Source organism: Syzygium oleosum, unplaced genomic scaffold, assembly GCF_021117445.2.
Source record: "Syzygium oleosum isolate NSW1041296 unplaced genomic scaffold, Sole_v2.1 Sole_v2.45, whole genome shotgun sequence".
NCBI lineage: Eukaryota > Viridiplantae > Streptophyta > Magnoliopsida > Myrtales > Myrtaceae > Syzygium > Syzygium oleosum.
The window spans coordinates 1273266-1296415 of record NW_026607529.1 but is presented as its reverse complement, the minus strand read 5'-3'; the positions used below and the strand labels follow the sequence as shown (position 1 = coordinate 1296415).

At 42.0% G+C, this 23150-nt stretch overlaps 2 protein-coding genes across 2 annotated transcripts; one reads left to right on the top strand and one right to left on the bottom strand.

The window, feature by feature from the left end:
* Positions 1 to 6889: 6889 nt before the first annotated feature.
* On the top strand, positions 6890 to 7360 carry LOC130136284 (uncharacterized). The gene has a single exon (XM_056306558.1). It carries the CDS (start codon positions 6890 to 6892, stop codon positions 7358 to 7360), a length of 471 nt encoding a protein of 156 aa, XP_056162533.1.
* A 15064-nt stretch (positions 7361 to 22424) lies between these two features.
* LOC115679598 (uncharacterized) lies at positions 22425 to 22865 on the bottom strand. The gene has a single exon (XM_030603212.1). It carries the CDS (start codon positions 22863 to 22865, stop codon positions 22425 to 22427), a length of 441 nt encoding a protein of 146 aa, XP_030459072.1.
* Between the last annotated feature and the right edge of the window lie 285 nt (positions 22866 to 23150).

The following is a 23150-nucleotide window of genomic DNA, read 5'->3' as shown; positions in this document are numbered from 1 at the left end:
CACCCTACGAGCTTGCAACATCCCACTTGATCGTTAAGTATGCGACTTCCCAGGACTAGTCGCCGACCCGATACAAACGAACTAAGAGTAATACATGCGGAAGCAACTCGAACACTCCATTCAACATTCAATTAAACGGGATAGTAAAGAGAGAAATGAAACAGAACAACAAGCCACTTTATAAACATGACGTTATTTACAACGGCACACCAAACAAGCCTTACTAGAGGCCTCCACTACAAACCACACACATACTAAAAAAGGATCAGGTGGTTAGGTTAGCCTAACTTCTCTATTAAAAGGAGTGCATCCAAAATGACATGATCCCTATCTTCACCTACCGGAAACTCCGTTAACATATGCTCCATATCCATTGGGACCCCAAAACGTTGTGGAGGGCCGTTCATGTTTATGGTTGAGGGTCTGAAAGGTTTGAATTACAACAATGAGAATAAATCTTAATAAGTAAACTCCCTAGGCCTCACTTAGGGTAACACGTACCTCCGGATCACCCTAATTATGCAATCCTACTAACATAGCAACTCAATAGCAAAACCTTTCATTAGAACAACCAACTTGCAAAACATAATATAAGTTCTAACAAACACGCAACGGTATCACCATACCACACGTGGTCACCAAACACAAACATATCATGGCATTGCATAAACATGCATATCGATAGTTAACAATCCAGACATGCTCAACTATCACTCTTGAACACAAAGCATTCTCAAATGCAAATAACACTCGTAGTTGTCCAGATTATTAACGACCCCTCGGGCCACACCGAACCCCCGCCGGTCTTCCGGTCTAGCCGGGCATCGCCTCGCTACTTCGAGCGCGGCAACATTGGGGATCGAACCCCTCAGCGAGCCGGGTACCCAACGGCATTCCAATAAGGAGCATCGATTCGGCCTCCACCGCGATCGGCAACGTCTAGAACCCCCGCCTAGACGGCATCCGAACTCCCGCCGGGCATCGTCTAGAACTCCCGCCTAGACGGAACTTGTCATGGCCATGCACACAAACAATCACTCATTGCCAATTTTCGTCTTTCTTAATTAGCCAATGCAGAGTGTTTATGACGTGCATTTTCCTACGAACGAACATGTCATGAATTGCACTCATAACCATATCAAACATCATTATCTAGCCATAAATTGCCATGATACACCACGATTAGCCATGATTAACCACAAGATCCATTATCAAGCCACAAGATCAATGTTCAAGCATAAGATCCACCATTGATAATCTATTTCGGCCACATGATTGTCATCACAACCACCCGATCAAACATTGATCACTTAATCATCCATGATTAAATTAATTAACCACATGATCAACAATCACAACCACACAATCCACATTAATTACACAATCAGCCACATGATTAGCATGTGCACCACATGATCAAATAATTAGGACATGATCAACCATTCTAAACCACACGATTAACTATGATCACATGATCAATCAATCCAAACCACATAATCAACTATTGAACCACATGATTAACAATGCAACACATGATCAGCCATGATCAAACAATTCTAGCCACATGATTATTTATTGGCACAAGATCGATCAATCTAAGCCACACGATTATACTAAACACATGATCAGCCACATAAGCCATATGATTAATATTAAATCACATGATTAACCACTAATCAGCCCTAGATCAGCCCACAATTAGCCACTAATTAGCCCACAATTAACCACTAATCAGCCCCTAAAATAGTCAATTAGTCACCCATCAACCTAATCAAGCTTTAGGAAGTTACTTACCACTAATTCTAAACCCAAAGACCCAACTAAACCAGTAGCAACAGCCAGCGGTCAGTGCAGCAACTCCGGCGAACGGCGAGCGGCGAAACGGCGAAACGACGAACGGTGGCTGGTCACGGCTTGAACGGCGGCTATGGATGGTGGCATGATGGTGTTGGTGGTGGATGGTGGTAGCTGGTCGGTGTGGTGGGGTGTGAGTGAGAGTGAGTGAGTGAAAGTGAAAGTGAGTGAAAAAAAGGGCTGATCTGAAAAAATGATGGGGAGAGAGAGAATGGCTGAATAACATCATCCAAATGAAGGGTTGAGATCACTTCTTGATCCCTAAGTCAAGATCCAAAGGTTAGGGTTGATACTTGAAAAGGTTTCTAGAAATGGCAATTAGGAAAATAACCAAAGCAAGAAGGGCAAATCTGTCCATGAAATTCGGAATCACTAGGGGGGTACAAAGACCAACATGCCCTTCCACTCAACCAAGAAGTCCTAGAACACTAAGGGGTGAAAGGGTCTTTTTCAATTCCCGGGCCAAAATTCACTTTTCCAAGAATTTCCGAGCAAACCGATAACTAAGCGAGCTTAATGAGGCAATGTCCAATATAATAGTTTTGATATCTTTGAAAGTTCGATACCCAAGTTCGGATTTCAATACATGGCCAAAATCGATCAATTGCGATTTTAGTGTATCTCAAGCTAACGAGCGGCTTTTAGGTGTTACGCGTATTCAACTCGTAGTTGATTCGATATCAAGCCATGTTTAAGTTTACTCAACCATGGTGACCTCGGTTGTCATGTAATTGCGTGGGCCAATCACTAGTTTTGAAGGACACGATCGTTGGAAATTGGTTTAGGAATGTTTGTAATTCAAACAATGGCCAAACGGAATCACCCGCGACCCAATTATATAACATTGCCAAATCATTCAATAACCATCCTTGGATCAGTCTATAATGACCCAAAATATCCCCTCGTCAATCCTTATGGTAGAAGTGTCAATCTAGGGTCGAGTTCTTAGGTTGTGCGTACTTAATTCCTAACTAGCCATTCCCTAACGGTTAGTCTTTTCATGAGTGATTAATTTAGAGCGAGATTTAACTGAAAGTGCATCGATGAGATAATCATTTTATAAATCCCGAAAATGGGTCGAAATTCAGAATGTCACATTCATTCTATCACAATACTTGCTTACTAGCCTTTAGCTTTTACCTAAAGAATAGTAAGAGCCCTATTACATGTACGTACATGGTTGAAGGTTTTGACTTGTAAAGTATGCTCCCTCAACAATTTGGAAGCATGTACACAGCACATTGCCCTCAACTTATTTGATTCGTTCTTGATCAACCTCATCCGTCTCGCAATGACCTCTCTAAATTCCTTAGGATTTCTAGGGCGTATCACAACTTGAAGACATTATCAACTAAAATATCTACATGCTACTGTCTAGTCTCCAACCTCCCCATCCCTCTCTATAAAACATCACCATTGACACCATCGTTTCTTGAATTTCTTCTATGTAGGTCATTTAGATCAGTAATGATGAATTGGTCTTATTCTGTGTTCCTTCATATTTCCGAGTTATCTTCTTTACATGCCTCACCTGGTGCAAAATGAGAGCAAAAATAAGATAATTATGTTTCCACGCAATACATGACAAAACATAACATTGAGAAAAAAAAAAAATAGGAACTAACCACATTGATCATGACGGCACAACTTGCAATCGCAAAATGCCCACTTGGATACTAATTGCAATTACAAAATGCAACTGATATGCATTGATTCGTACAAAATGAGAGAAAACTCAAAGCACCCTCCCAAACAAGCTAAAGCAACATTTAAAAGAATACTTTTTCTAGTATCATCACCGTCAAAGGTCTCACATTTGACATGCGACCGCATTGTCGACATGATTGCTTCAACAAGTTGCAATCACCTCGCTGGACTAAGTAAGGATTGAAATTGAGTTTAGTTTAAGTAAAATTATTTGAGGATCTTTGTTAATTTGGAACGCATGTGAGATGTACGTGGTCAAATCTAATATCATGGCAGGAAACACAGCACGTGACATGCACATGGTCATTGTTTAGTGAAGATTTATGTCCTGAGGGGGTCAATTTAAACGAATTCACCAATTTCAAGGGCTACTTTAAGACAAACCCCGCTCTGAAGGGTATTTTGAGAAAAATGCCCCATTTTATGGGGTGTCATATGTCATGTTCCACACCATGGGCATGGTCAGTTTTTTCCCAAGATGTTTGATCTGACCACATGCACTTGTGAATTCCAAAATGACCAAAAATCGCCAAATTTTTGAATTAAACTAAACCGTTCAAAATTTCCCATATGAACTAGATTCAATTTTTTATCCTTTCTTTGAACAAAGAGAAGACGATTGCACTTGTTGAAGCAACATGTCGACAAGGAGGTTGTATGTTGCCGAATACAAGACCGATGGCAGTGATGGTACGAAAAAATGTAGCATTTTAAGTGTTGCATTGGCTTGTTTGGGAGGACTTATCTTTACATTCTCTCTCCTTTTGTGTGAATCGATGCAAGTGAGTTGTTTTTTTTTTTTTTTTTGTGATTGCAAGTGGTCCCATGTGTGCATTTTGTTATTGCAAGTGGTGTTGTCATGGTCCCTGTGTTGTGGAAATTTTTTACTGATTTTTTGTTTTTTGCGATGTAATGTTTTGTAATGTATTGCATGGAGACATATTTACATTAATTTTTTTTGTCTATTTTGCACTAGGTGAGGGATGCAAATGAGTGAACTATAGAATGCTTGATAGCAGGGTGTTAAAGAAGACTAGTTTGCCATTATTGAAATGGACGACTTACACAAATTTTTTTAGGAAATGAGGGTGTCCGTGTTGATGGTTCAATGGAGAGAGATAAGGAGGTTGGAGATAGTAAGAGTATGAAGATGTTTTAATTGATAATGTAAATATCTTCAATATGAGAGTCAAAATTAGTATAAACAACCTGAGTTTAATGCTAAAATTGATATGGAGAATCACACATTCAAGTTGAAGAGGTGTTTTAGTAATGCTAAGGAGTTTAGAAAAGCCGTTAACTATGCTATTTAAAATGGGAGATAGGATATGTCAATTAAGAATGAACCAAATATGTGACATCCTGAATTTCGTTTAATTGATTAAGGTGTTATATGGAGTGGAATTAGTGATAAATGAAGCACGATCATTTCGACGGATTAGATTAATCAAGAGACCTTGATTTATGATTCTTGAGGCATCAAAGTTATTTAAATTCGTGGGAATACTTGAAGGAACTTTAATTGGCCATACTTGATGCATCGCTCGTACAGGGGTTATTAGGTTGATTAAATGAAAAGATATGGGTGTGGAAATTTATCGTATGATCTAATTAGAGGTATTAGAGCACAAAGGGTTCCCTAATACCCCTTTGCATGGCCAGAAGTGGATTGCATGAAGAAGGGGGAGAAGTGGCCTTCTTCTTCTTCTTTTATCACTAGATTGCCAGTTTGTCTTATTCATTTGTCTCATTCTTTTGTCCTATTTGTTTGTAAGCTAATGGACAGCCCTAGACACTCAAGTATGCTACTCACTCTTGCTCAATAAGGATTTTTCCGAAAATGGTCTTACAAGAAACCCCTTAATCATTACCTAAACCTAGATATAGCCCTTTTTCCCCATGATGAGCCCTCCCTAGACCCCCACCGGTGACTCTTCATCTCCCACGCCCCTCACTCCCTCTTATAACCTCATTTCCGTCTTCCTTAGCTCATTTTGCTCTCATTCTCTCAAGACTCACCTTCATCCTCTCCCTCTCTCTCTTTCTTGCCTACCTCTCCTTACCGACCAGCAGCCGTCTGTCCTCCCTCACAGCCTCATCTCACTCTTTTTGTCTCGCCAAGAACTGTCCCTGAGCTGTGTTTAGTCCCGCCGAAGGATCCCCCAAAGTTCTAGATCAAGGCAAGGAAATTTGGGCTTGATTTTAAGCCTTTCCATCTACCCGTATTCTTAGCATTCCCTTGTGTGTGTGTGCATGCGTGTTTCTGCGAGTTTTAGAGCTTGTACATGAATGGAAGTTGCTGTTTGAGCTTGCATGTTAGAGACCGAGAATGGTGGTGTTGGTGCATGTGTGAATCTAGGGCCCAAGGGCGGATTTAGCGGAGCGAACGGTGTTAGTGGAGGCGACGGAGGAGTGGTGGATATATCATCCGAGGAAAGTGACCCGGAAGAGATTCCTAGTTCGATGGAGGACTAAGGAGAATCAACAGGATTGGGAAAACTGGTTAAGGAACCACGGTGGCTTCTTTTTGTGTATACCGCGATGATATTGGGCTTGGGACAGTAGCTGTTGTTTGTAGGATTTTGTTAATTCTAGTGAGAGTCAGTACCTTTTTGAATCCTTCCGACTTTTGTGAATCGTTAGTTTCTTCTCCGCCCATGTGTTTGAAAGTGTTAATGAAGTTGTAAGATCTTCCCATTGCACTTTCCATAGTGTGCTGTGTAAACATGTTTAATTCAAGTTATAAATGCTGACCTTCATCGCACGCTACCTTCCGCATGCGTAATGATATAATAAGAAGATTAAAGAACGCCTTAGTATGTGACGCTCTGGATCGCTACAGTTGGTATCAGAGCCTAAGGTTGAGACTTGGAGTGATAAGGTGTATTTGGTGGTGAGCCTTAGGTTGGACTGGAGTGATAGGGTGTGATAGAAGTGGAAGTGATTAGGACAAGTGCGGAAAGTATACCTAAGATACCTTATGCATGTGTTTGGAACAGGTAACTGTGGTTACTTGTTTGATATTTGTAATGTTTGTTACTTAGTAGTCTATTAGCAGCATGGATCATCATTGAGTAATTGATGATCGATGTGCAGGGAACACTACAAGACTATGGGGAGAGCCAGGGCTACACCTGCAAGAGATCCTCGAGTGGATGGAATTCTCGAGGCCTTAACAAATGTAGGGGCATTGTTTGAGCAACAAGCTCAGCAGCAAGCAGGTGGTGAGTGTCGAGTGCTGGGACTAGTAGAACAGTTCCTGAAGTTGAAACCGCCCACGTTTGTTGGATTAGGAGATTCAGAAGAGGCAGAGAGATGAATTGAAAAGATGGAAAGGATATTTAACAAACTGAATTGTACTGACGATGATAAGATAACTTTGGCTGAGTATCAACTCGAAGGGAATGCCAAAAATTGGTGGAGAGCATCGAAGGATGCCGTATTCCCTGAAGGTACGGCAAAGACTTGGGATGGATTTGTTAAGGCATTTAATGGGAAGTATAATTCTGATTGTGCACGAGATAGGAAGATGACTGAATTTATGCAATTGAATCAGAATAACTTGTCGGTAGATCAATATGAGGCAAAGTTCTCGGAACTTTCGAGATTTGCCCCTAGGTTGGTTGAGAATAAGGAGGACAAGGCCAAAAGATTTCTAAATGGTCTGAGAACCGACATTAGGAGGCAATTGGTTCCACTCAACCTTAAGGATTATAGTGAGATATATGAACAAGCCCAGCTTATAGAACATGAACTGATGAAAGATGGAAGTGGAACTATGGCTCGATCGCAGTATTAGGGAAACCGAGGCAATATCCGACATGATAAGAGGCCCAATCAATTTGGACGGTAGACTTTCAATAAGAAACGTGATTTTAGAAATCACAGAGGCTCTGGGAGTAGTCAGGGAGCGGGGCGAATGCCATATACAAATGGACTTTGCTGAAAGTGTGGAAGGTACCACGGAAACTCACCATGTATGTTTCAAAGAGAATGTTTTGGATATGGACAACGAGGCCACATGGTGAAGGATTGTCCTAAAGAAAGACAACGCCAACAATCGCAGGCGATGCCAACTCAACAGCCACAACAACGTACATCAGGAGGAGCACCGTCGCAAGGGAATCAACAAATGCCACCAGCTCAAGGACGAGTATATGCAGTCACTCAAGAAGAAGTTGAGGCTTCCAAAATCACTATTTCAGGTATCCTCACCCTATGTGACTGTAAAGCCTATGCCTTGTTTGATACGGGTACGACACATTCTTTTATATCCGCTCGATTTGTGTAATTGTGTGGGTTGAAACCTAAGTTGTTAAAAATACCTCTAAGCATCTCTACACCCCTAAATGATGTTATTTTGTCTACCTTAATTTGCTTGGACCGTAAGATTTCGATAGGAGGACGAGATGGTAGACTTGGTAGTACTGGCTATGCATGATTTTGACGTTATTTTAGGGATGGATTGGCTTCGTAGGCAACGAGCCAATGTGGATTGTTATAGAAGGGTTATTCGATTTAACCCGCCTGACCGAGATAGTTTTGAGTTCTTTGGGAATGGAATGGACATATCTACAATACTTGTTTCTAAGTTCGAAGCTCATCAACTTTTAGATAATGGATGTCAAGGATTTTTAACAGTAATAAGTGATCAGGATAAGAGTGTAGTGAAATTTGAAGAGATTTTTGTAGTTCAAGAGTTTCCTGATGTGTTTACTGAAGAGTTACCTGGTTTACCATAGGAGCATGAGGTTGAATTTGTTCTTGAGTTAGCTCATGGAACTGAGCCTATCTCAAAAGCTCCCTATATAATGGCGTCGATTGAATTAAAGGAGTTGAAGGTGCAACTGCAAGAATTGCTTGATAAGGGATTCGTTAGGCCTAGTGCGTCACCTTAGGGTGCGCCGGTATTGTTTGTAAAGAAGAAGGATGGATCGTTGAGGCTATGTATAGACTATAGACAATTAAACCAAGCCACTATCAAGATCAAGTATCCATTGCCTAGGATCGATGATTTGTTTGATCAACTACAAGGAGCTTTGGTGTACTCTAAGATTGATTTAAGGTCTGGATATCATCAGTTAAGGATTAAGAAGGAAGATATTCCTAAGACGGCATTCCGAACTCGATACGGTCACTATGAGTTTCTGGTTATGCCCTTCGGTTTGACCAATGCACCCGCAGCATTCATGGACTTGATGAATAGAGTGTTTAAACCGTATTTGGATTAGTTCGTAATAGTATTCATTGATGATATCCTGATATACTCGAAAGGACCCGAAGAGCATGAACAACACTTAAGGATTGTGCTTCAAACCCTTCGAAAGCATAAGTTGTATGTTAAGTTTAGTAAGTGCGAGTTCTGGTTGGATCGAGTGATATTCTTGGGTCATGTGGTGACTGGCAAAGGAATATCGGTGGATCCGGCAAAGGTAGAAGCCGTGATTAATTGGCCTAGACCGACAACAATAATGGAGATTAGGAATTTCTTAGGTCTTGTGGGCTACTATCGAAGGTTTGTTAAAGGATTCTCACGCCTGGCTAGTCCACTAACGAAGTTGACAAGGAAGGGTGTAAAGTTTGAATGGATGGAGGAATGTGAGCATAGCTTCCAAGAGTTAAAGTGGAAACTAACTACAGCACCTATTCTAACTATACCATGTGGGACCAGAGGATTTGTGGTATATAGTGACGTCTCCCATAAAGGATTGGGATGTGTTCTGATGCAACATGGGAAGGTCATAGCTTATGCCTCTAGGCAATTGAAATCATATGAGTTAAATTATCCAACGCACGACTTAGAGCTTGCAGCGATTATCTTTGCGTTAAAAATTTGGAGGCACTATTTGTACGGAGAGAAATTTGAGATATATACGGACCATAAGAGTTTAAAGTATTTGTTCTCTCAAAAGGAGTTGAACATGAGGCAAAGGAGGTGGATAGAATTGTTAAAGAACTATGGTTGTGAAATTTTGTACCACCTCGGAAAGGCAAATAGAGTGGCAGATGCCTTTAGTCGAAAATCTACAATGACGGTGGCAAGTATGATGGTCCTAGAATGGAATTTGCTTAAGGAAGTCTCTGATCCTGACTTTAGACTTGATGTAGGTGGTTTAACTAGCGTGTTGGCTACGCTTAGAATTGAGCCTGAGATTATTCAAAGGATTAGGACTTTGCAACAATCGGACCCTGAGATGATAAAGATTCGAAAGACAATAGAAGAAGGTGAAAAGGTGGACTATCAAGTATCAGAGGATGGAGATATAAGGTTCCATGGACGCCTTTGTGTACCTAATAATGAGGAATTGAGGAATGAGATCTTATCAGAAGTGCATCGGAGTAACTATAGCATCCATCCGGGTAACGCAAAAATGTATCACAATCTTCGTCAACACTATTGGTGGAATGGGATGAAAGCCGATATCGCTAAACACATCGCGAGGTGTTTAACGTGCCAACAAGTGAAGGCCGAACACCGGAAACCAGCTGGTTTGATGAAACCCTTGAAATCCCTGAATAGAAATGGGAACACATTATTATGGACTTTGTGCAAGGATTACCTAGGACATCGAGTGGTCACAACTATTTGGGTAATAGTAGATCGATTGACCAAATTCGCACACTTCTTGGTGGTACGAACAAATTACTCGTTGAACAAGCTTGCGGACTTGTATGTAAAACAGATCGTCAAGTTACATGGAATACCCGTGACGATCACCTTGGACCGAGACCCAACGTTTACCTCGAACTTTTGGAAAAGCCTACAAGCCGCATTAGGGACCAAACTTCAATACAGTACTGCCTTCCATCCACAGACCGATGGACAAACAGAAAGGGTAATCCAGATATTGGAGGACATGTTGAGGGCGTGCGTCATCGACTTTAAGGTAATTGGGATGAGAGACTAGCATTAGTCGAGTTTGCTTACAATAACAGTTTTCTACAAAGTATCGGCATGGCTCCGTTCGAGGCTCTGTACGGAAGGGCCTGTAGGACCCCTATTTGTTGGGACGAGGTAGGAGATCGGAATATAATTGGACCCAAATTGGTGTAAGTAACTACGGACGCAATGGAAGTGATAAGAAGCTGACTCAAACCCACCCAAAGTCGACAGAAGAGTTATGCTGACCGACGGTGAAGACCCTTGGAGTTTAATGTGGGAGATCATGTGTTCTTGAAAGTGTCGCCAAATGAAAGGCATATCAAGATTTGGCAAGAAAGGGAAGTTAAGTCCAAGATTCATTGGACCATTCGAAATTTTTGAAAAGATCGGCGACTTAGCATACCGATTGGCCTTACCGCCAAAGCTGGAAAAGGTCCATGATGTGTTTCATGTATCAATGTTAAGGAAGTACCAACTTGGCCCTACGCACGTCTTGGACTTTGATGTGATCGAAGTGGATGATCAAGTGAAGTATAACGAATTGCCAGTACGAATACTGAATATAAGCGAGCGAGTTACTAGGAATAAGACCATTCCTTTGGTTAAAGTACTATGGCAATTTCACGGCTCGGAAGAGGCAACGTGGGAAAGTGAAGACGACATGAGGAGTCATTATCCGCATCTTTTCGATGGATCAGGTAAAACTCTAAATTTCGTGGACGAAATTTTCTTACAAGAAACCCCTTAATCATTACCTAAACCTAGATATAGCCCTTTTTCCCCATGATGAGCCCTCCCTAGACCCCCACCGGTGACTCTTCATCTCCCACGCCCCCTCACTCCCTCTTATAACCTCATTTCCATCTTTCTTAGCTCATTTTTCTCTCATTCTCTCAAGACTCACCCTCATCCTCTCCCTCTCTCTCTTTCTCGCCTACCTCTCCTTACCGACCAGCAGCCGTCTGTCCTCCCTCACAACCTCATCTCACTCTTTTTGTCTCGCCAAGAACAGCCCCTGAGCTCTGTTTAGTCCCGCCGAAGGATCTCCCAAAGTTCTAGATCAAGGCAAGGAAATTTGGGCTTGATTTTAAGCCTTTCCATCTACCCGTATTCTTAGCATTCCCTTGTGTGTGTGCACGTGTGTTTCTGCGAGTTTTAGAGCTTGTACATGAATGGAAGTTGCTATTTGAGCTTGCATGTTAGAGACCGAGAATGGTGGTGTTGGTGCATGTGTGAATCTAGGGCCCAAGGGCGTGTTAACCATAGATCTAAGCTCGGTGAGCCTTGCATGTGAGTTTCGAGTCTCTCGAACCAAGTAGGTGCAAAAATGGCGATGGGCTTAGGACTTCTATGTGCTCGTTAGTTGGCTGTTGGTTTACTGTGGAAGAGAAGGCAAATTCGTGAGCCTTGTGAATGCAAAAAGGGGTGAAAAGTGTATGAGGAGCTAGGAAGGGCAGATCTGGTCGCCTGGAGCTTCGATCTTCTTCATTTTTGTTCCATTTTGAAAAGTCGAAATCTTAAGTTGAGTCTTTCACAGAAGTTACTTGAAATCCTTCCCTTTATAACATATCTTAATTTCAGATTTTTCCAAGGTGATTTGGATAGGACGATAGTCCATTTTCCTCACCGTGCTCAAGCTGTTTTCTATACGATTTCAGTGACCTTTCTATTTCTCGATTTTCTACACAAATTTTTATAACGATTATGAGAAAAATTTCTTCATAAAAGTTCTTAGAGACATCATTCTCTATAACATATTTTTAATCCAAAATTTTTAGAGGTGATTTGGACTTTGGATAAAGCCACTTTTGGGAGACAATAATTTTGGTTTAGTGAACAGTTTTTGTTCCGTCTTGAGCCGCCGAAAATAAATACTTACCAAGGCTTTTAGTCTTCGAGTCCTTCATGAAAGTTGTTCATTTGGGTCTCTCCTAACACATATTTAAATCTCAGAATTTTTGAAGGTGATTTACTGTACCTGGAATCTTAAATTCGTCGGGAGTGCAAAACTGGTCGATTCTGTACAGTTGTGAAAATCCCTCTTTTTCTACTTGAGAACGTGTAAATTGTGGTTCGATGCCTTCTGAGAATGTGATGTGCATAACATGAACTTTCAAATGAGGTATGGTTGGTCGTACTTGGATGAGAAATGGATGAGGAAATGGGATGACCTTGTGGATGCAATTCTGGTGATAATCATGAGTGGTTGAATTGCAATGATTTATATGTGATACCATTATAATGTTGCGGTGATGTGTTGTTGTGGGTCCATGTGTATTCGTGTTATATGATCCTATCATGTGAATATGGATTTGAGATATTGAGCATCGCCTACTGCCGGTGTCCCGTAGATGCCTACGGATGGCAACCCGTAGAAGATGTTGCCTGTGGCCAGCGTCCCACAGAAGTCTTGGTTCGTAAACCGAGAGTTCCCCGATGATGACCAGGTAGGGTGTCGGGAGGAGATGCCTGTGGCCAGCGTCCCACAGATGCCCTGGAGTGGGAAGCCTGGCCAGCGACCTATGGAAGTCTGGGTGACTCGCACGGACCGGCTTGCCCCCGGTTGAACCGTGAGATGGGGGTGACCCGACATGATGATGATGGGAATATATGATACAAATGCATGTGATGACTATAATTATTATTTAGTGATCATGAGACTTATTTTTTTGGCTAATCCCATTTGCATGATTACTTTTGGAGCATGTGTCATTGTTGATGCTATGCTGATTTTGCTGGAATTGAGAATTAGTTAGATTGTTGGGTTTAAGAGATTGTCTTATTTTTCCTGCTGGGTGATAGCTCACTCTTGTGGATTTAACATTTTCAGATTAATAATATGAGTGCCGACCTCCCACTCAATATGGAGTGCCGTTCCTTGTTGATTCCGTATGGGAGGATGTGGTTTTTCCTGGATCTTCTACTATTTATGCGTGTCGAATTACTACTGTCTGGGTAGATGTGGGGAGATTTCCTCATGTTTTTTATAAGTTTGTAGCATGGTACGAGAAGCAGGGTGGAGTGTTGATAGAACCTTTGGATTTTGGGAGCGATGGTGGTAGTGGTGGTATTGGCGGTAATGGATTTAGCGGAGCGAACAGTGTTAGTGGAGGCGACGGAGGAGTGGTGGATATATCATCCGAGGAAAGTGACCCGGAAGAGATTCCTAGTTCGATGGAGGACTAAGGAGAATCGACAGGATTGGAAAGACTGGTTAGGGAACTGCGGTGGCTTCTTTTTGTGTATACCGAGATGATGTTGGGCTTGGGACAGTAGCTGTTGTTTGTAGGATTTTGTTAATCCTTGTGGGAGTCAGTACCTTTTTAAATCCTTCCGACTTTTGTGAATCGTTAGTTTCTTATCCGCCCATGTATTTGAAAGTTTTAATGAAGTTGTAAGATCTTCCCATTCCACTATCCATAGTGTGCTGTGTAAACACGTTTAATTCAAGTTATAAATGCTTACCTCAATCGCACGCTACCTTCCGCATGTGTAATGATATAATAAGAAGATTAAAGAATGCTTTAGTATGTGACGCTCTAGGTCGCTACAAAATAGGTTGAGGGTAATGTGTTATAACGACTATGATTAGCACATGTATGCTTTCAAAGTGTAGAGGGAACACACTTTGCAAGTCAAATCCTTCAAGTGTGTTCATACATGTAATGGAGCTTTATAAATTCCTCAAGTAACCAATAAATTACTAACAAATAGGTATTGTGGTAAGTTGGGGAACAATGAAGACAGTAATGGAGTATGAGAATGTTTTAAAATTATAAGGGTAGTGTCTACATAGGCAGGGCTATAGAAATGAGTAATTATCATAGGGAATGATGAGGAGCAATTTTGATTGCTTAGGAGCTATTGCCAAGCACTTCTTGATACCAGCCGTGGATTCACGTGTAATGAAAACTGAGACATTTTAAGAGCAATTCAAGTTTAGTAGAGTTTATACTTTGTCTATATGCACTTCGAAAGGGTATTCTAGAAGGATGTATGCATTTTATGGGCCTTGATAGCTGCCATCTTTCATTAGAATACATATACTCTAGCATTTGTGGGCATAGTTTGCAACAATAAGATGTTTCCTTTGCATTGGCAGTGGTGGGACAAAAACATATAAGATATGACGTTGGTTTATTAGTATGATTACAAATGATTTGGGGATTATAGACCTTGAAAATTCAAAGGACTGGACTTCTTGTGTGACAAGCGAAGGAGATTGATGCAAACACTAGCTTATTTAATGCTTGAACATATATTTTGCTTGAGGCATTTTTATGAGAATTTCAGGTTGTATCATAAAGGACTATAACTTAAAAAAATTGATTTTGAAGGCTACATTGGCAACTAGCGTATGTGATTTTGAGTTGGCAATGGAAGAGCCAAAAACAGTTGATGAGAAAGATTGTGATTGGTTTGATGCAATGGAGCAATGCTTACTTCAGGACCAGCTCAAAATATGACATTTTCTTGAATAACATAAGTGAAAGCTTCAATAAGAGCAACATTGATGCCATGGATAAGCCTATCATCACAATGGTTAAAGCTATAAAATTGTAGTTTTATGGAGATGATTAATAAGAAATGGATAGGATGACTAACTACACTGGTGTGGTCTTTCCTGGCACCTGGGAATTGGATCTTCAAGAGCAATTTTTTTAGTATCATGGATTTCTAGTAGAAATGAGGAGGATGAGTTGCCATTTGAAGACGAGGATTGCTAAGTATCAAAAACAAAACTTGTAGTTGTGGGATATTAGCACATGAGGGAAGTAGAGGGAAGTGTCTGAAAAATGGGTTCACAAATCTTTCGGTAAGAAAACATTCACGAAGACTTATATTATGTTGCGCATGCTATGGAGGAAACATGTCATGCTAGAGAGCCATTACTCCCACCAGATTTGCCCAAATAAGTTCGCAGAAAGAAGACAGAAAGAACAGAGCCAATAGATGAACACGCTGATAAAAAATTGAGGAAAAGAAAAGAAAAAAAGGTTGTGCAAGGAACAAATTTGAAGAGATAAAATACCATAATCACTTATGAGAATTGTGGTGGGTTAGGCATAATAGGTATCACTGCAAGAATCCATCGGCAATAGCATCAGCAATAGGAGCTTGAGATATTGCCAACATTTGAAGCAAGCAGTTGGATTGTGACAAGTTGCTTGCTCATCCTGTGAGCATGAGCAAGCAATTATGATGGGTCAAGGGAGTATCTTTTACTTAAAAGTATGTATTGATGGAAAGGGTGGTTCTGTTTAGGGTCTACACTGTCACGCCCCGATCCCCATGAGCACGCAACATCCCGCCCACGGTCGATCAGAATGCGACATCACAGGATTTGTTGCCAACCCAAACTAACGAACTAAAGAGCAACACGTGGAAGCATTTCGAACTCTCCATACAACATTTAATCAAACGGGGTAATAAAGAGACATTTCGAATACACCAACGAAATACTTTTATAAATATAACGTTACTTACAATTTCACATCATACAAGCTTTATTAGAGGCTGTCACTACAAACCACGCATAGCAAAAGGGTCGGGTGGTCGGTTAGCCTAACTCCTCTAAAGAAAAGAGGGCTTCTCAAAAGGCGGGGGACTAGACCCAACATCAATCATCGCGGTACCCTGGCGGCGTCCCCGGATCTTCCATATCATCATAAGGCTTGGGGGTCTGAAATGTTTATAATTCAACAATGAGTAAAAATCTCAATAAGTCACCACCTAAGCCTCGCTTAGGCTAACGCGTACCGCAGGACAGTTTAGAGCATGCAAAATTTATCACTCAACGTGTCACATCAATCACAGGCATCCTTACCTCGCCTTGGCACATACACAAGCCCTGCGCGTTAGTAAACCACCTCAAAATGGCAGCCACTCAATAACTTCACAACCCGAATCGAGGCAAGAACATGCATAGCACACCTAATAATCCATACATGCCCCATACTAATCTCAACATGGCATACCACAATGCATATCACATTCACAAGGTCCAGATTATTAGCGGTCCCTCGTGCTCTTTGAACTCGCGTAAAACGCATCAAGTTATAGGGCTTCCGGCGTAACAGGACATCGTCTCGCTACGTCGGCGACGGCATCATCCCGCGTCATACGCATCAAGACGGCATCCAGGAGGAGCATCAATCCGATAAATCGGACATCGTCTCGCGTAAAACGCATCAAGACGGGTTACAACCCTGCGTAAAACGCCTTAGGGTATTAGGTGATCATATGGGCATTCAAGCACTCAAATCAATTTCTCATCTTTCGATTAGCTAATTGCCACACAATTCATGTTCAACTCACATCCAGCCACGCCCCTCACGTGCAACAACATCGAAAAGCTCCCGAGAGAGAAACCAATTTGCACATAATCGGGCTAAAAATAGGCAATTGTGTAGTAACCGAAACCCTTTTGAAATAAATAGTAATTCAACTCCAAAAATTCTGAATTTTGGATATGTCACTGGAAACAGCTTGATAAACATTTTTCATGAGGGACAGAAAATCAAATTCCGGCTACAAACATCTCTTTTTGTCACCCAAAGTCAGATCGAAATTAGCCTGCCAGGATAGACCGTTCGGCCTTCAAAATCCATTTCAATCAGTACCCAAATCTCCTTGGAAAGCTTTGAAATTTTTATATGTCATAGAAACAAGTGTCATTGACAACTTTAATGAAGGGAGTTTATTGAAAAGAGGTCTGAAAATTTTTATAAAAATTCAGAAAGACAAGCCAGTCGGGTAAACAGTAAATCCGACAAGTTTCAGACGGTCCGAAAATGGACATCCGAATGCCCCCAAACGTGCTCCAAAAATTCTAAATTTAATATATGGCATACTTCAAGATTTTAGGGACAACTTTCATGAGGAACACTTCCTCAAATTCGGTCCACACTGATCTTCACAAAAATAGCAAAACAACAGGGCACACCAGCAATCAATCCGAGAACCAACTAAACAACAACCAATCATCAATCAAGCTCAACTAGCCCCTAAACCAACTCTGATCAGCCCCTAATTAGCCCCTAAACATGCCATTGATAACCCATTGTCCTAATCAAGGCTTAGGAAGTACTTACTAGGAGTCCTAAGCTTAAGACAAGCAAGATCAGCTAATCAAAGTCAAGCCCAGCAGCTGCTGTTCCGGCGGCCAGACGGGAAGATCGGCGACGGCTTCGGTCACGGTGGTCCACGGTTGGGATGAACACAAGTTGGTGGTCACGGTGAGGGGTGGTGGCGGCTTCGGTGGTGGCTGATGATATTGGAAAAACGGCAAGGAAAGAGGGAGAAGGAAGAGGTGGTGGCGTGAGCAGCAGGATCGGCGACCGGCGACTGCTCCGGCGGGTCTGCAGCGGCTTCACGGCGGCTGGATAGAGGCTGGAGTGGCTGATCAGTCGGGCAAGGTGAGGGGGAATGGTGGTTCGGCCAAATGAGGGAGGAGAGAGTGAGAGAGAGAGAATGAATAGAGAGAGAGAATGGTCTTACTAACCCCACTACAAAACCCCACTACCAAGCCCCACTCCAATCCAATGGTCCACAATCAATCCCCTCCTCCAAGCTAAGATCCAATGGCTCATGATTTTTCTCCCACTAATTCCCAAAAATTACTAATGGCAAACAAAATAAAAAGACAAGATGAGGAGAGGTAGAATGGTCCACAATTTTCGGCCAAGGAGGGAAAGTCCAAATATTCAATTTGCCTTTCAACCTTTCAAATGAATTCAAATATCCTTGGGGGTAAAATGGTCTTTTTCCATACCCGGTTCAAATTACACTTTTCCGACAATTCTGAGCAGTCTAATAGTTGGCCACGCTTAATGAGACTACGTCCGATAAATTTTCGTTAAATCTTGAAAGTTGGACATCCTATTCCGGATTCTAATTCATGGCTAAAACCAATCGATCGCGACTTTAGTGTATCTCAAACTAATGGGCGGCTTTTAGGAGTTATGCGTATCGACTTGTGGTCGATTCGATATCGGGCCACATCTAAGTTTACTCAAGCCATGGCGACCTCGGTTGTCATGTAATTGCGAGGGTCAATTACTAGTTCCAATTGACGCGATCGTTCGGATTAGATTTAGAATCGTTCGAAATTCATACAATTGTCAAGCAGAATCACCCACAATCCAATTGTATAACATTTGGGAATCGTCCCATAGCTATCCTTGGATCGGTTTATAATGGCCCAAAATATCTCCTCGTCAATCCTTATGGTTGAAGTGTCGATCCACGGTCAAGTTCTTAGGTCCACGTACTTAATTCCTAGTTAGCCATTCCCTAATGGTTAGTCTTCTCAAGAATGATCAATTCCGAGTGAGATTTAACTAAAGTGCATCGAAAATGTAATCATTTCATAAATTCCGAAAATGGGTCGAATTTCAGAATGTCACATGCACTCATCCTTTGGTTAAGGTTTGTATTACGTGTGCTATATCTAAAGTCTATACTCATCAAGACACTTGATTGAGTAATGTTAAAAATTTAAGAATCGGCAATTTCTACTTTCCTCCTTTCCTCCATTATGTTTCGTAGAATTCTGCTTTGTTTCATTAGTTTTGTTTTGGAAATTGTATGTTTAAGGTCTGATTAAGAGTTAGGGTTTTGAGGTTATTAGGGTTTGTTTAGGTTTAGGGCTTTTCTTGAGGTTTGGGTTATTAGGGGTTATATAGGAGTTAGGGGGTTATTTAGGGTTTAGGTTTCGGGGGTTAGTTTAGGAGTTTATAAAGGGTTTAGGGATTACGTTTTGGCTATTAAACTTGCGTTTGCAGTTGTCCTTTGTATAGTTCTTATTGGGGGTTACGGAGGGGTTTAGGGGGATATTGTAGTTGGCCTAATGCATTTTTTTCATTTGGCTTTTAAATTGTATAATTGGTCAAACATACAACTTTGCACAACAATGTGTATTCGGTCAATATGCAACTTTGCACTTGCCTTTGCACAGTATTGTGGATATTTGCACTTGATTTTGCACCAAATGCACATTTGGCCAAATGACAACTGTGACATTCTGAATTTCGACCCACTTTTGGGATAAATGAAATGTGTATATTCTTCAATGCATTTGTAGTTAAATCTCGCCCGGAACTGATCATTCTCGAGATACTAATCTTTAGGGAATGGCTACCTAGGGAAATGTACGTGGACCTAATAACTCGACCATGAGTCGACCTTCGGTGATGATCGAGGTTGCCATGACTTGAGTAACCATAGGTCGATACACGTAAACCCTAAAAAGCCGCCCATTAGTTAGAGATACACTAAAGTCGTATTTAAGTGAAATTGGCCGTTATTTGAATCCGAACTTGGATGTCGAATTTCTCGAAGTGTCACGACTAATTTATTTGGACAACGTCACATAAGCGTGGCCAACCTTAAGGTTTATTGGATTTGTCGGAAATTTGGAATTTGGACCGGGAGTGGAAAATTACCATTTTGCCCTTGGGATTTTGTGAATGCATTTGATTAAGTGAAGGTTATAATGGTCTTTGGTTGTCCCTTCTCCCTCTAGTGTGGCCGAAAATCACAAGACAAGAATGCTCCCATCAACTTTGCTCATTTCCCTCTTTGCCCTTAGATATTTTGTGCAAGATGCAACCTTGGCCATTGATTCTTGGTGGATGTGATGTGTATTTGAATGTGAGCCCTTGGATGAGAGTGTGAGTAGGGTTGGTAGTTTGGTCTTTGTAGTGGGGTGATTGACCCACTCCCACTCACCAAAGATGATAACCTTTCTTGTCTCTCTCTCTCTCTCCCTCATTTTCCCCCTTCCCCTTTGCTTCAGCCGAATCCTCTCCTCTCTCCCTCTCCCTTGTTGCTCGGCCACCATTAGCAGCCACCGCCGGAGCCGCCGTCTAGCCGCCGTCCAGCTGCTGCCGCCCCTCGCTTTGTTTGGTTTTACTTAGGCTCTCTAGGTAAGTGTCATTCTAATCCTTGTCTAAGCTAAGGGGTTACCAATGGGCATATTAGGGGTTGATTAGTGGCTGTGGTTAGTTGGTTTAAGGTCTAGACAAATAGATTTGCTTGTTGGTTGTGTTCTCGGATTTCGTTATTGCTGTGCCGTCGAGTTTTGTTATTTTTTCCGAGACCTGTTTGAGCCGAATCTGGGGTAATGTCCTTCATGAAAGTTGTTCAAAACATCTTGAAATATAACATAATTTAATTTGGAAATTTTTTGGAAGTCATTTGAGGCCATTCAAAAGTCCATCTTTGGACCGAAATTAGTCTGCCGGAAACACTGTTCCTCCGACCTTCGGGTCTATTCGAATTTTTATAAATTTTTCTAGACCCATTTTCAAAATACTTCGTTCACAAAACTTGTTGGGACATTTGTGGCTATAACATATACAAATTTCAAAGCTTTCTAAGGAGATTTGGTTACTGCTTGAAATGCATTTTGAAAGCCGGATGGCTAGTCCGAACGAAATATTTTATGTCCGACTTTGGGTGACAAAAAGAGGTGGTTCTAGACAGAACTGGATTTTGTGTTCTTCATGAAAAATGTTCATCAGGATGTTGTCTACGACATATCCGAAATTCATATTTTTTGGAGTTGAATTACTATTTATTTTAAAAGGAATTCCATAACTGTGCCCCGGCCCAGATTTGCCTCGATTATGTGTATTCGGTTTTCTCTTCCTCTTGTGGCTGAATTGTGGTACTTGGTGGCTGAGTTGAATGTTGTGGTGCTTGGTGGCTGAGTCGAATGTTGGGATGTGTGGATTTATGCCATTGAGTATATAGCTTGAATTGTGGATTGAAAGGTGTTGGAATGATTGGGTGATATGGTTGAGCTACATTGTTGCCCTTATGAATGGATTGGTTGGGCTGAGTTGTTGATTTAGAATTGAGCATGCTTGTGTGTGATTAGGGCATGTGGATGTTGTGTGAAAGGAATGAGATATGTATCGCGTATGATTGATAGGCCCTGAGGCGTGTTGACGCGGAGAAAGGCATGAAATTGAACGAGGATGTACATTTGATCCTATAATCCTTGAGGCGTGTTTACGCGAGGAATTGGATTTGTCTTGAGGCGTGTTACGCGAGGCAATGCCTGGATAAACCGGAGAACCGCCGACTTGAGGCGTCCTTACGCGAGTCGTGCGGTGGACTTGATGCGTACTACGCAAGTCATGTGAAGTGGTGGACTTGAGGCGTGTTACGTGGGTCGGTAATGAATGAGGAGTTGTTGGATTGACTTTCTAATTGCATATGTTAGGAATTAGTGGTATTTTGAAATGTATGGACCATATGTGGTCTGATATGTTATTACGATCCAACTAATGTGCAGGGTTATATATGCATCGAGGTAAGGCTAGACTAGAGAGTGCCTTTGAATGTTATTGCATGTTGATTGAATGTGTTGGGTGTTATTCTATTTGTCTGGAGGTACTTGTTAGCCTAGGTAGGGTTTAGGGTGTTGCTTATTGAGACTCGTTCTCATGGTTATTATATAACCATTTCAAACCCTCGACCCCGACCATGAGTAATTCACCAGAGCGTTTTGGGATCCCGAGGCATACTAAGCACTCGGTGATGGAATACTCCGTAGGAGACGGGGAGGCCTATTGTCACGCCCCGAACCCTATCGAGCTCGCGACATCCCTCTTTGGTCGAATTAGTGCGACGTCCCAGGAAACGTCGCCGACCCAAATGATCACATCAGAGTTTGCACACGGCGGAAACAAGAACATAAACCCTGACAGTAAAATCATGGGGTAATAGGGAGAGATAATTCACCAAGCCACCAAAACATTATATTACACCTCGATATATGTACAATATCCATTCTCATCCATTACACAACCACTAGTCGCTTCGTGCTCTCACCAAATTTACATCAAACTATGATACACATACAAACTGGCTTCTACGGATCACGTCATCAACTCCAAAAAGGGTTAGTAGTCTGGGTATATTCTATTTTAAAAAATGGGACACTTCAAAAGGCTTGGCTACCCCTAGTCTAGCCCTTACGCCCTGTAGACGGCGTCCATTCCGATTCGGTCTCCCCAGAATCCGAATCTGAATCCTCCTGAGGCACGTGCTCCTCTGAAGACTCGGAGTCTGCCTTGATCTCGATCGGGTTATCCTCATCCCCCGACTCTAATGGCACCTCAATCCGTTCCTCTGATTCAGACTCTTCCTCCAAATTTTCCTTATACTCCTCTCCTGGTTCTTCCTCTGACTCCTCTTCTGGGTCCTCTTCCCGGGCCTCCTCATACTTCTCTTCGGGCGGCTCTTCTATAGATTCCTCCTTCGGCTCTACCCCTAAGTCCACATCCATCGAGTCATACCCAGCCTGCGACTCCTCCGGCTCTGGATCTGGCTCTGCCACTGAAGGCTCGGGCGCTGCAGGAGCATACTCATGCCCTGACTGTGCGAGACTAGTGTCTAAGCTAGTCATCTCGCCATCGGGAGGGGGTATAGCTGACGGGTCCCAGTCCCCCACTCCGTCAAAGGGGACATCAAAACCTCGGACAGGGCCAAACTTATCAAACCCATCCCGAAAACACCAGGCAGTATAGGTATGGGCTTGCCAGAGGGGTTGCCCTATGTCTACCCAGACTATGGTTGTATGTTTGATCCAAGCCATATTGTCATCTACCGGATACTCTACAACTGAATGCTCGGTGTGCATCAGTATACCAAAACGCTGGGGCGGTGGTGGCGATGGTGGATTCATGGTTCA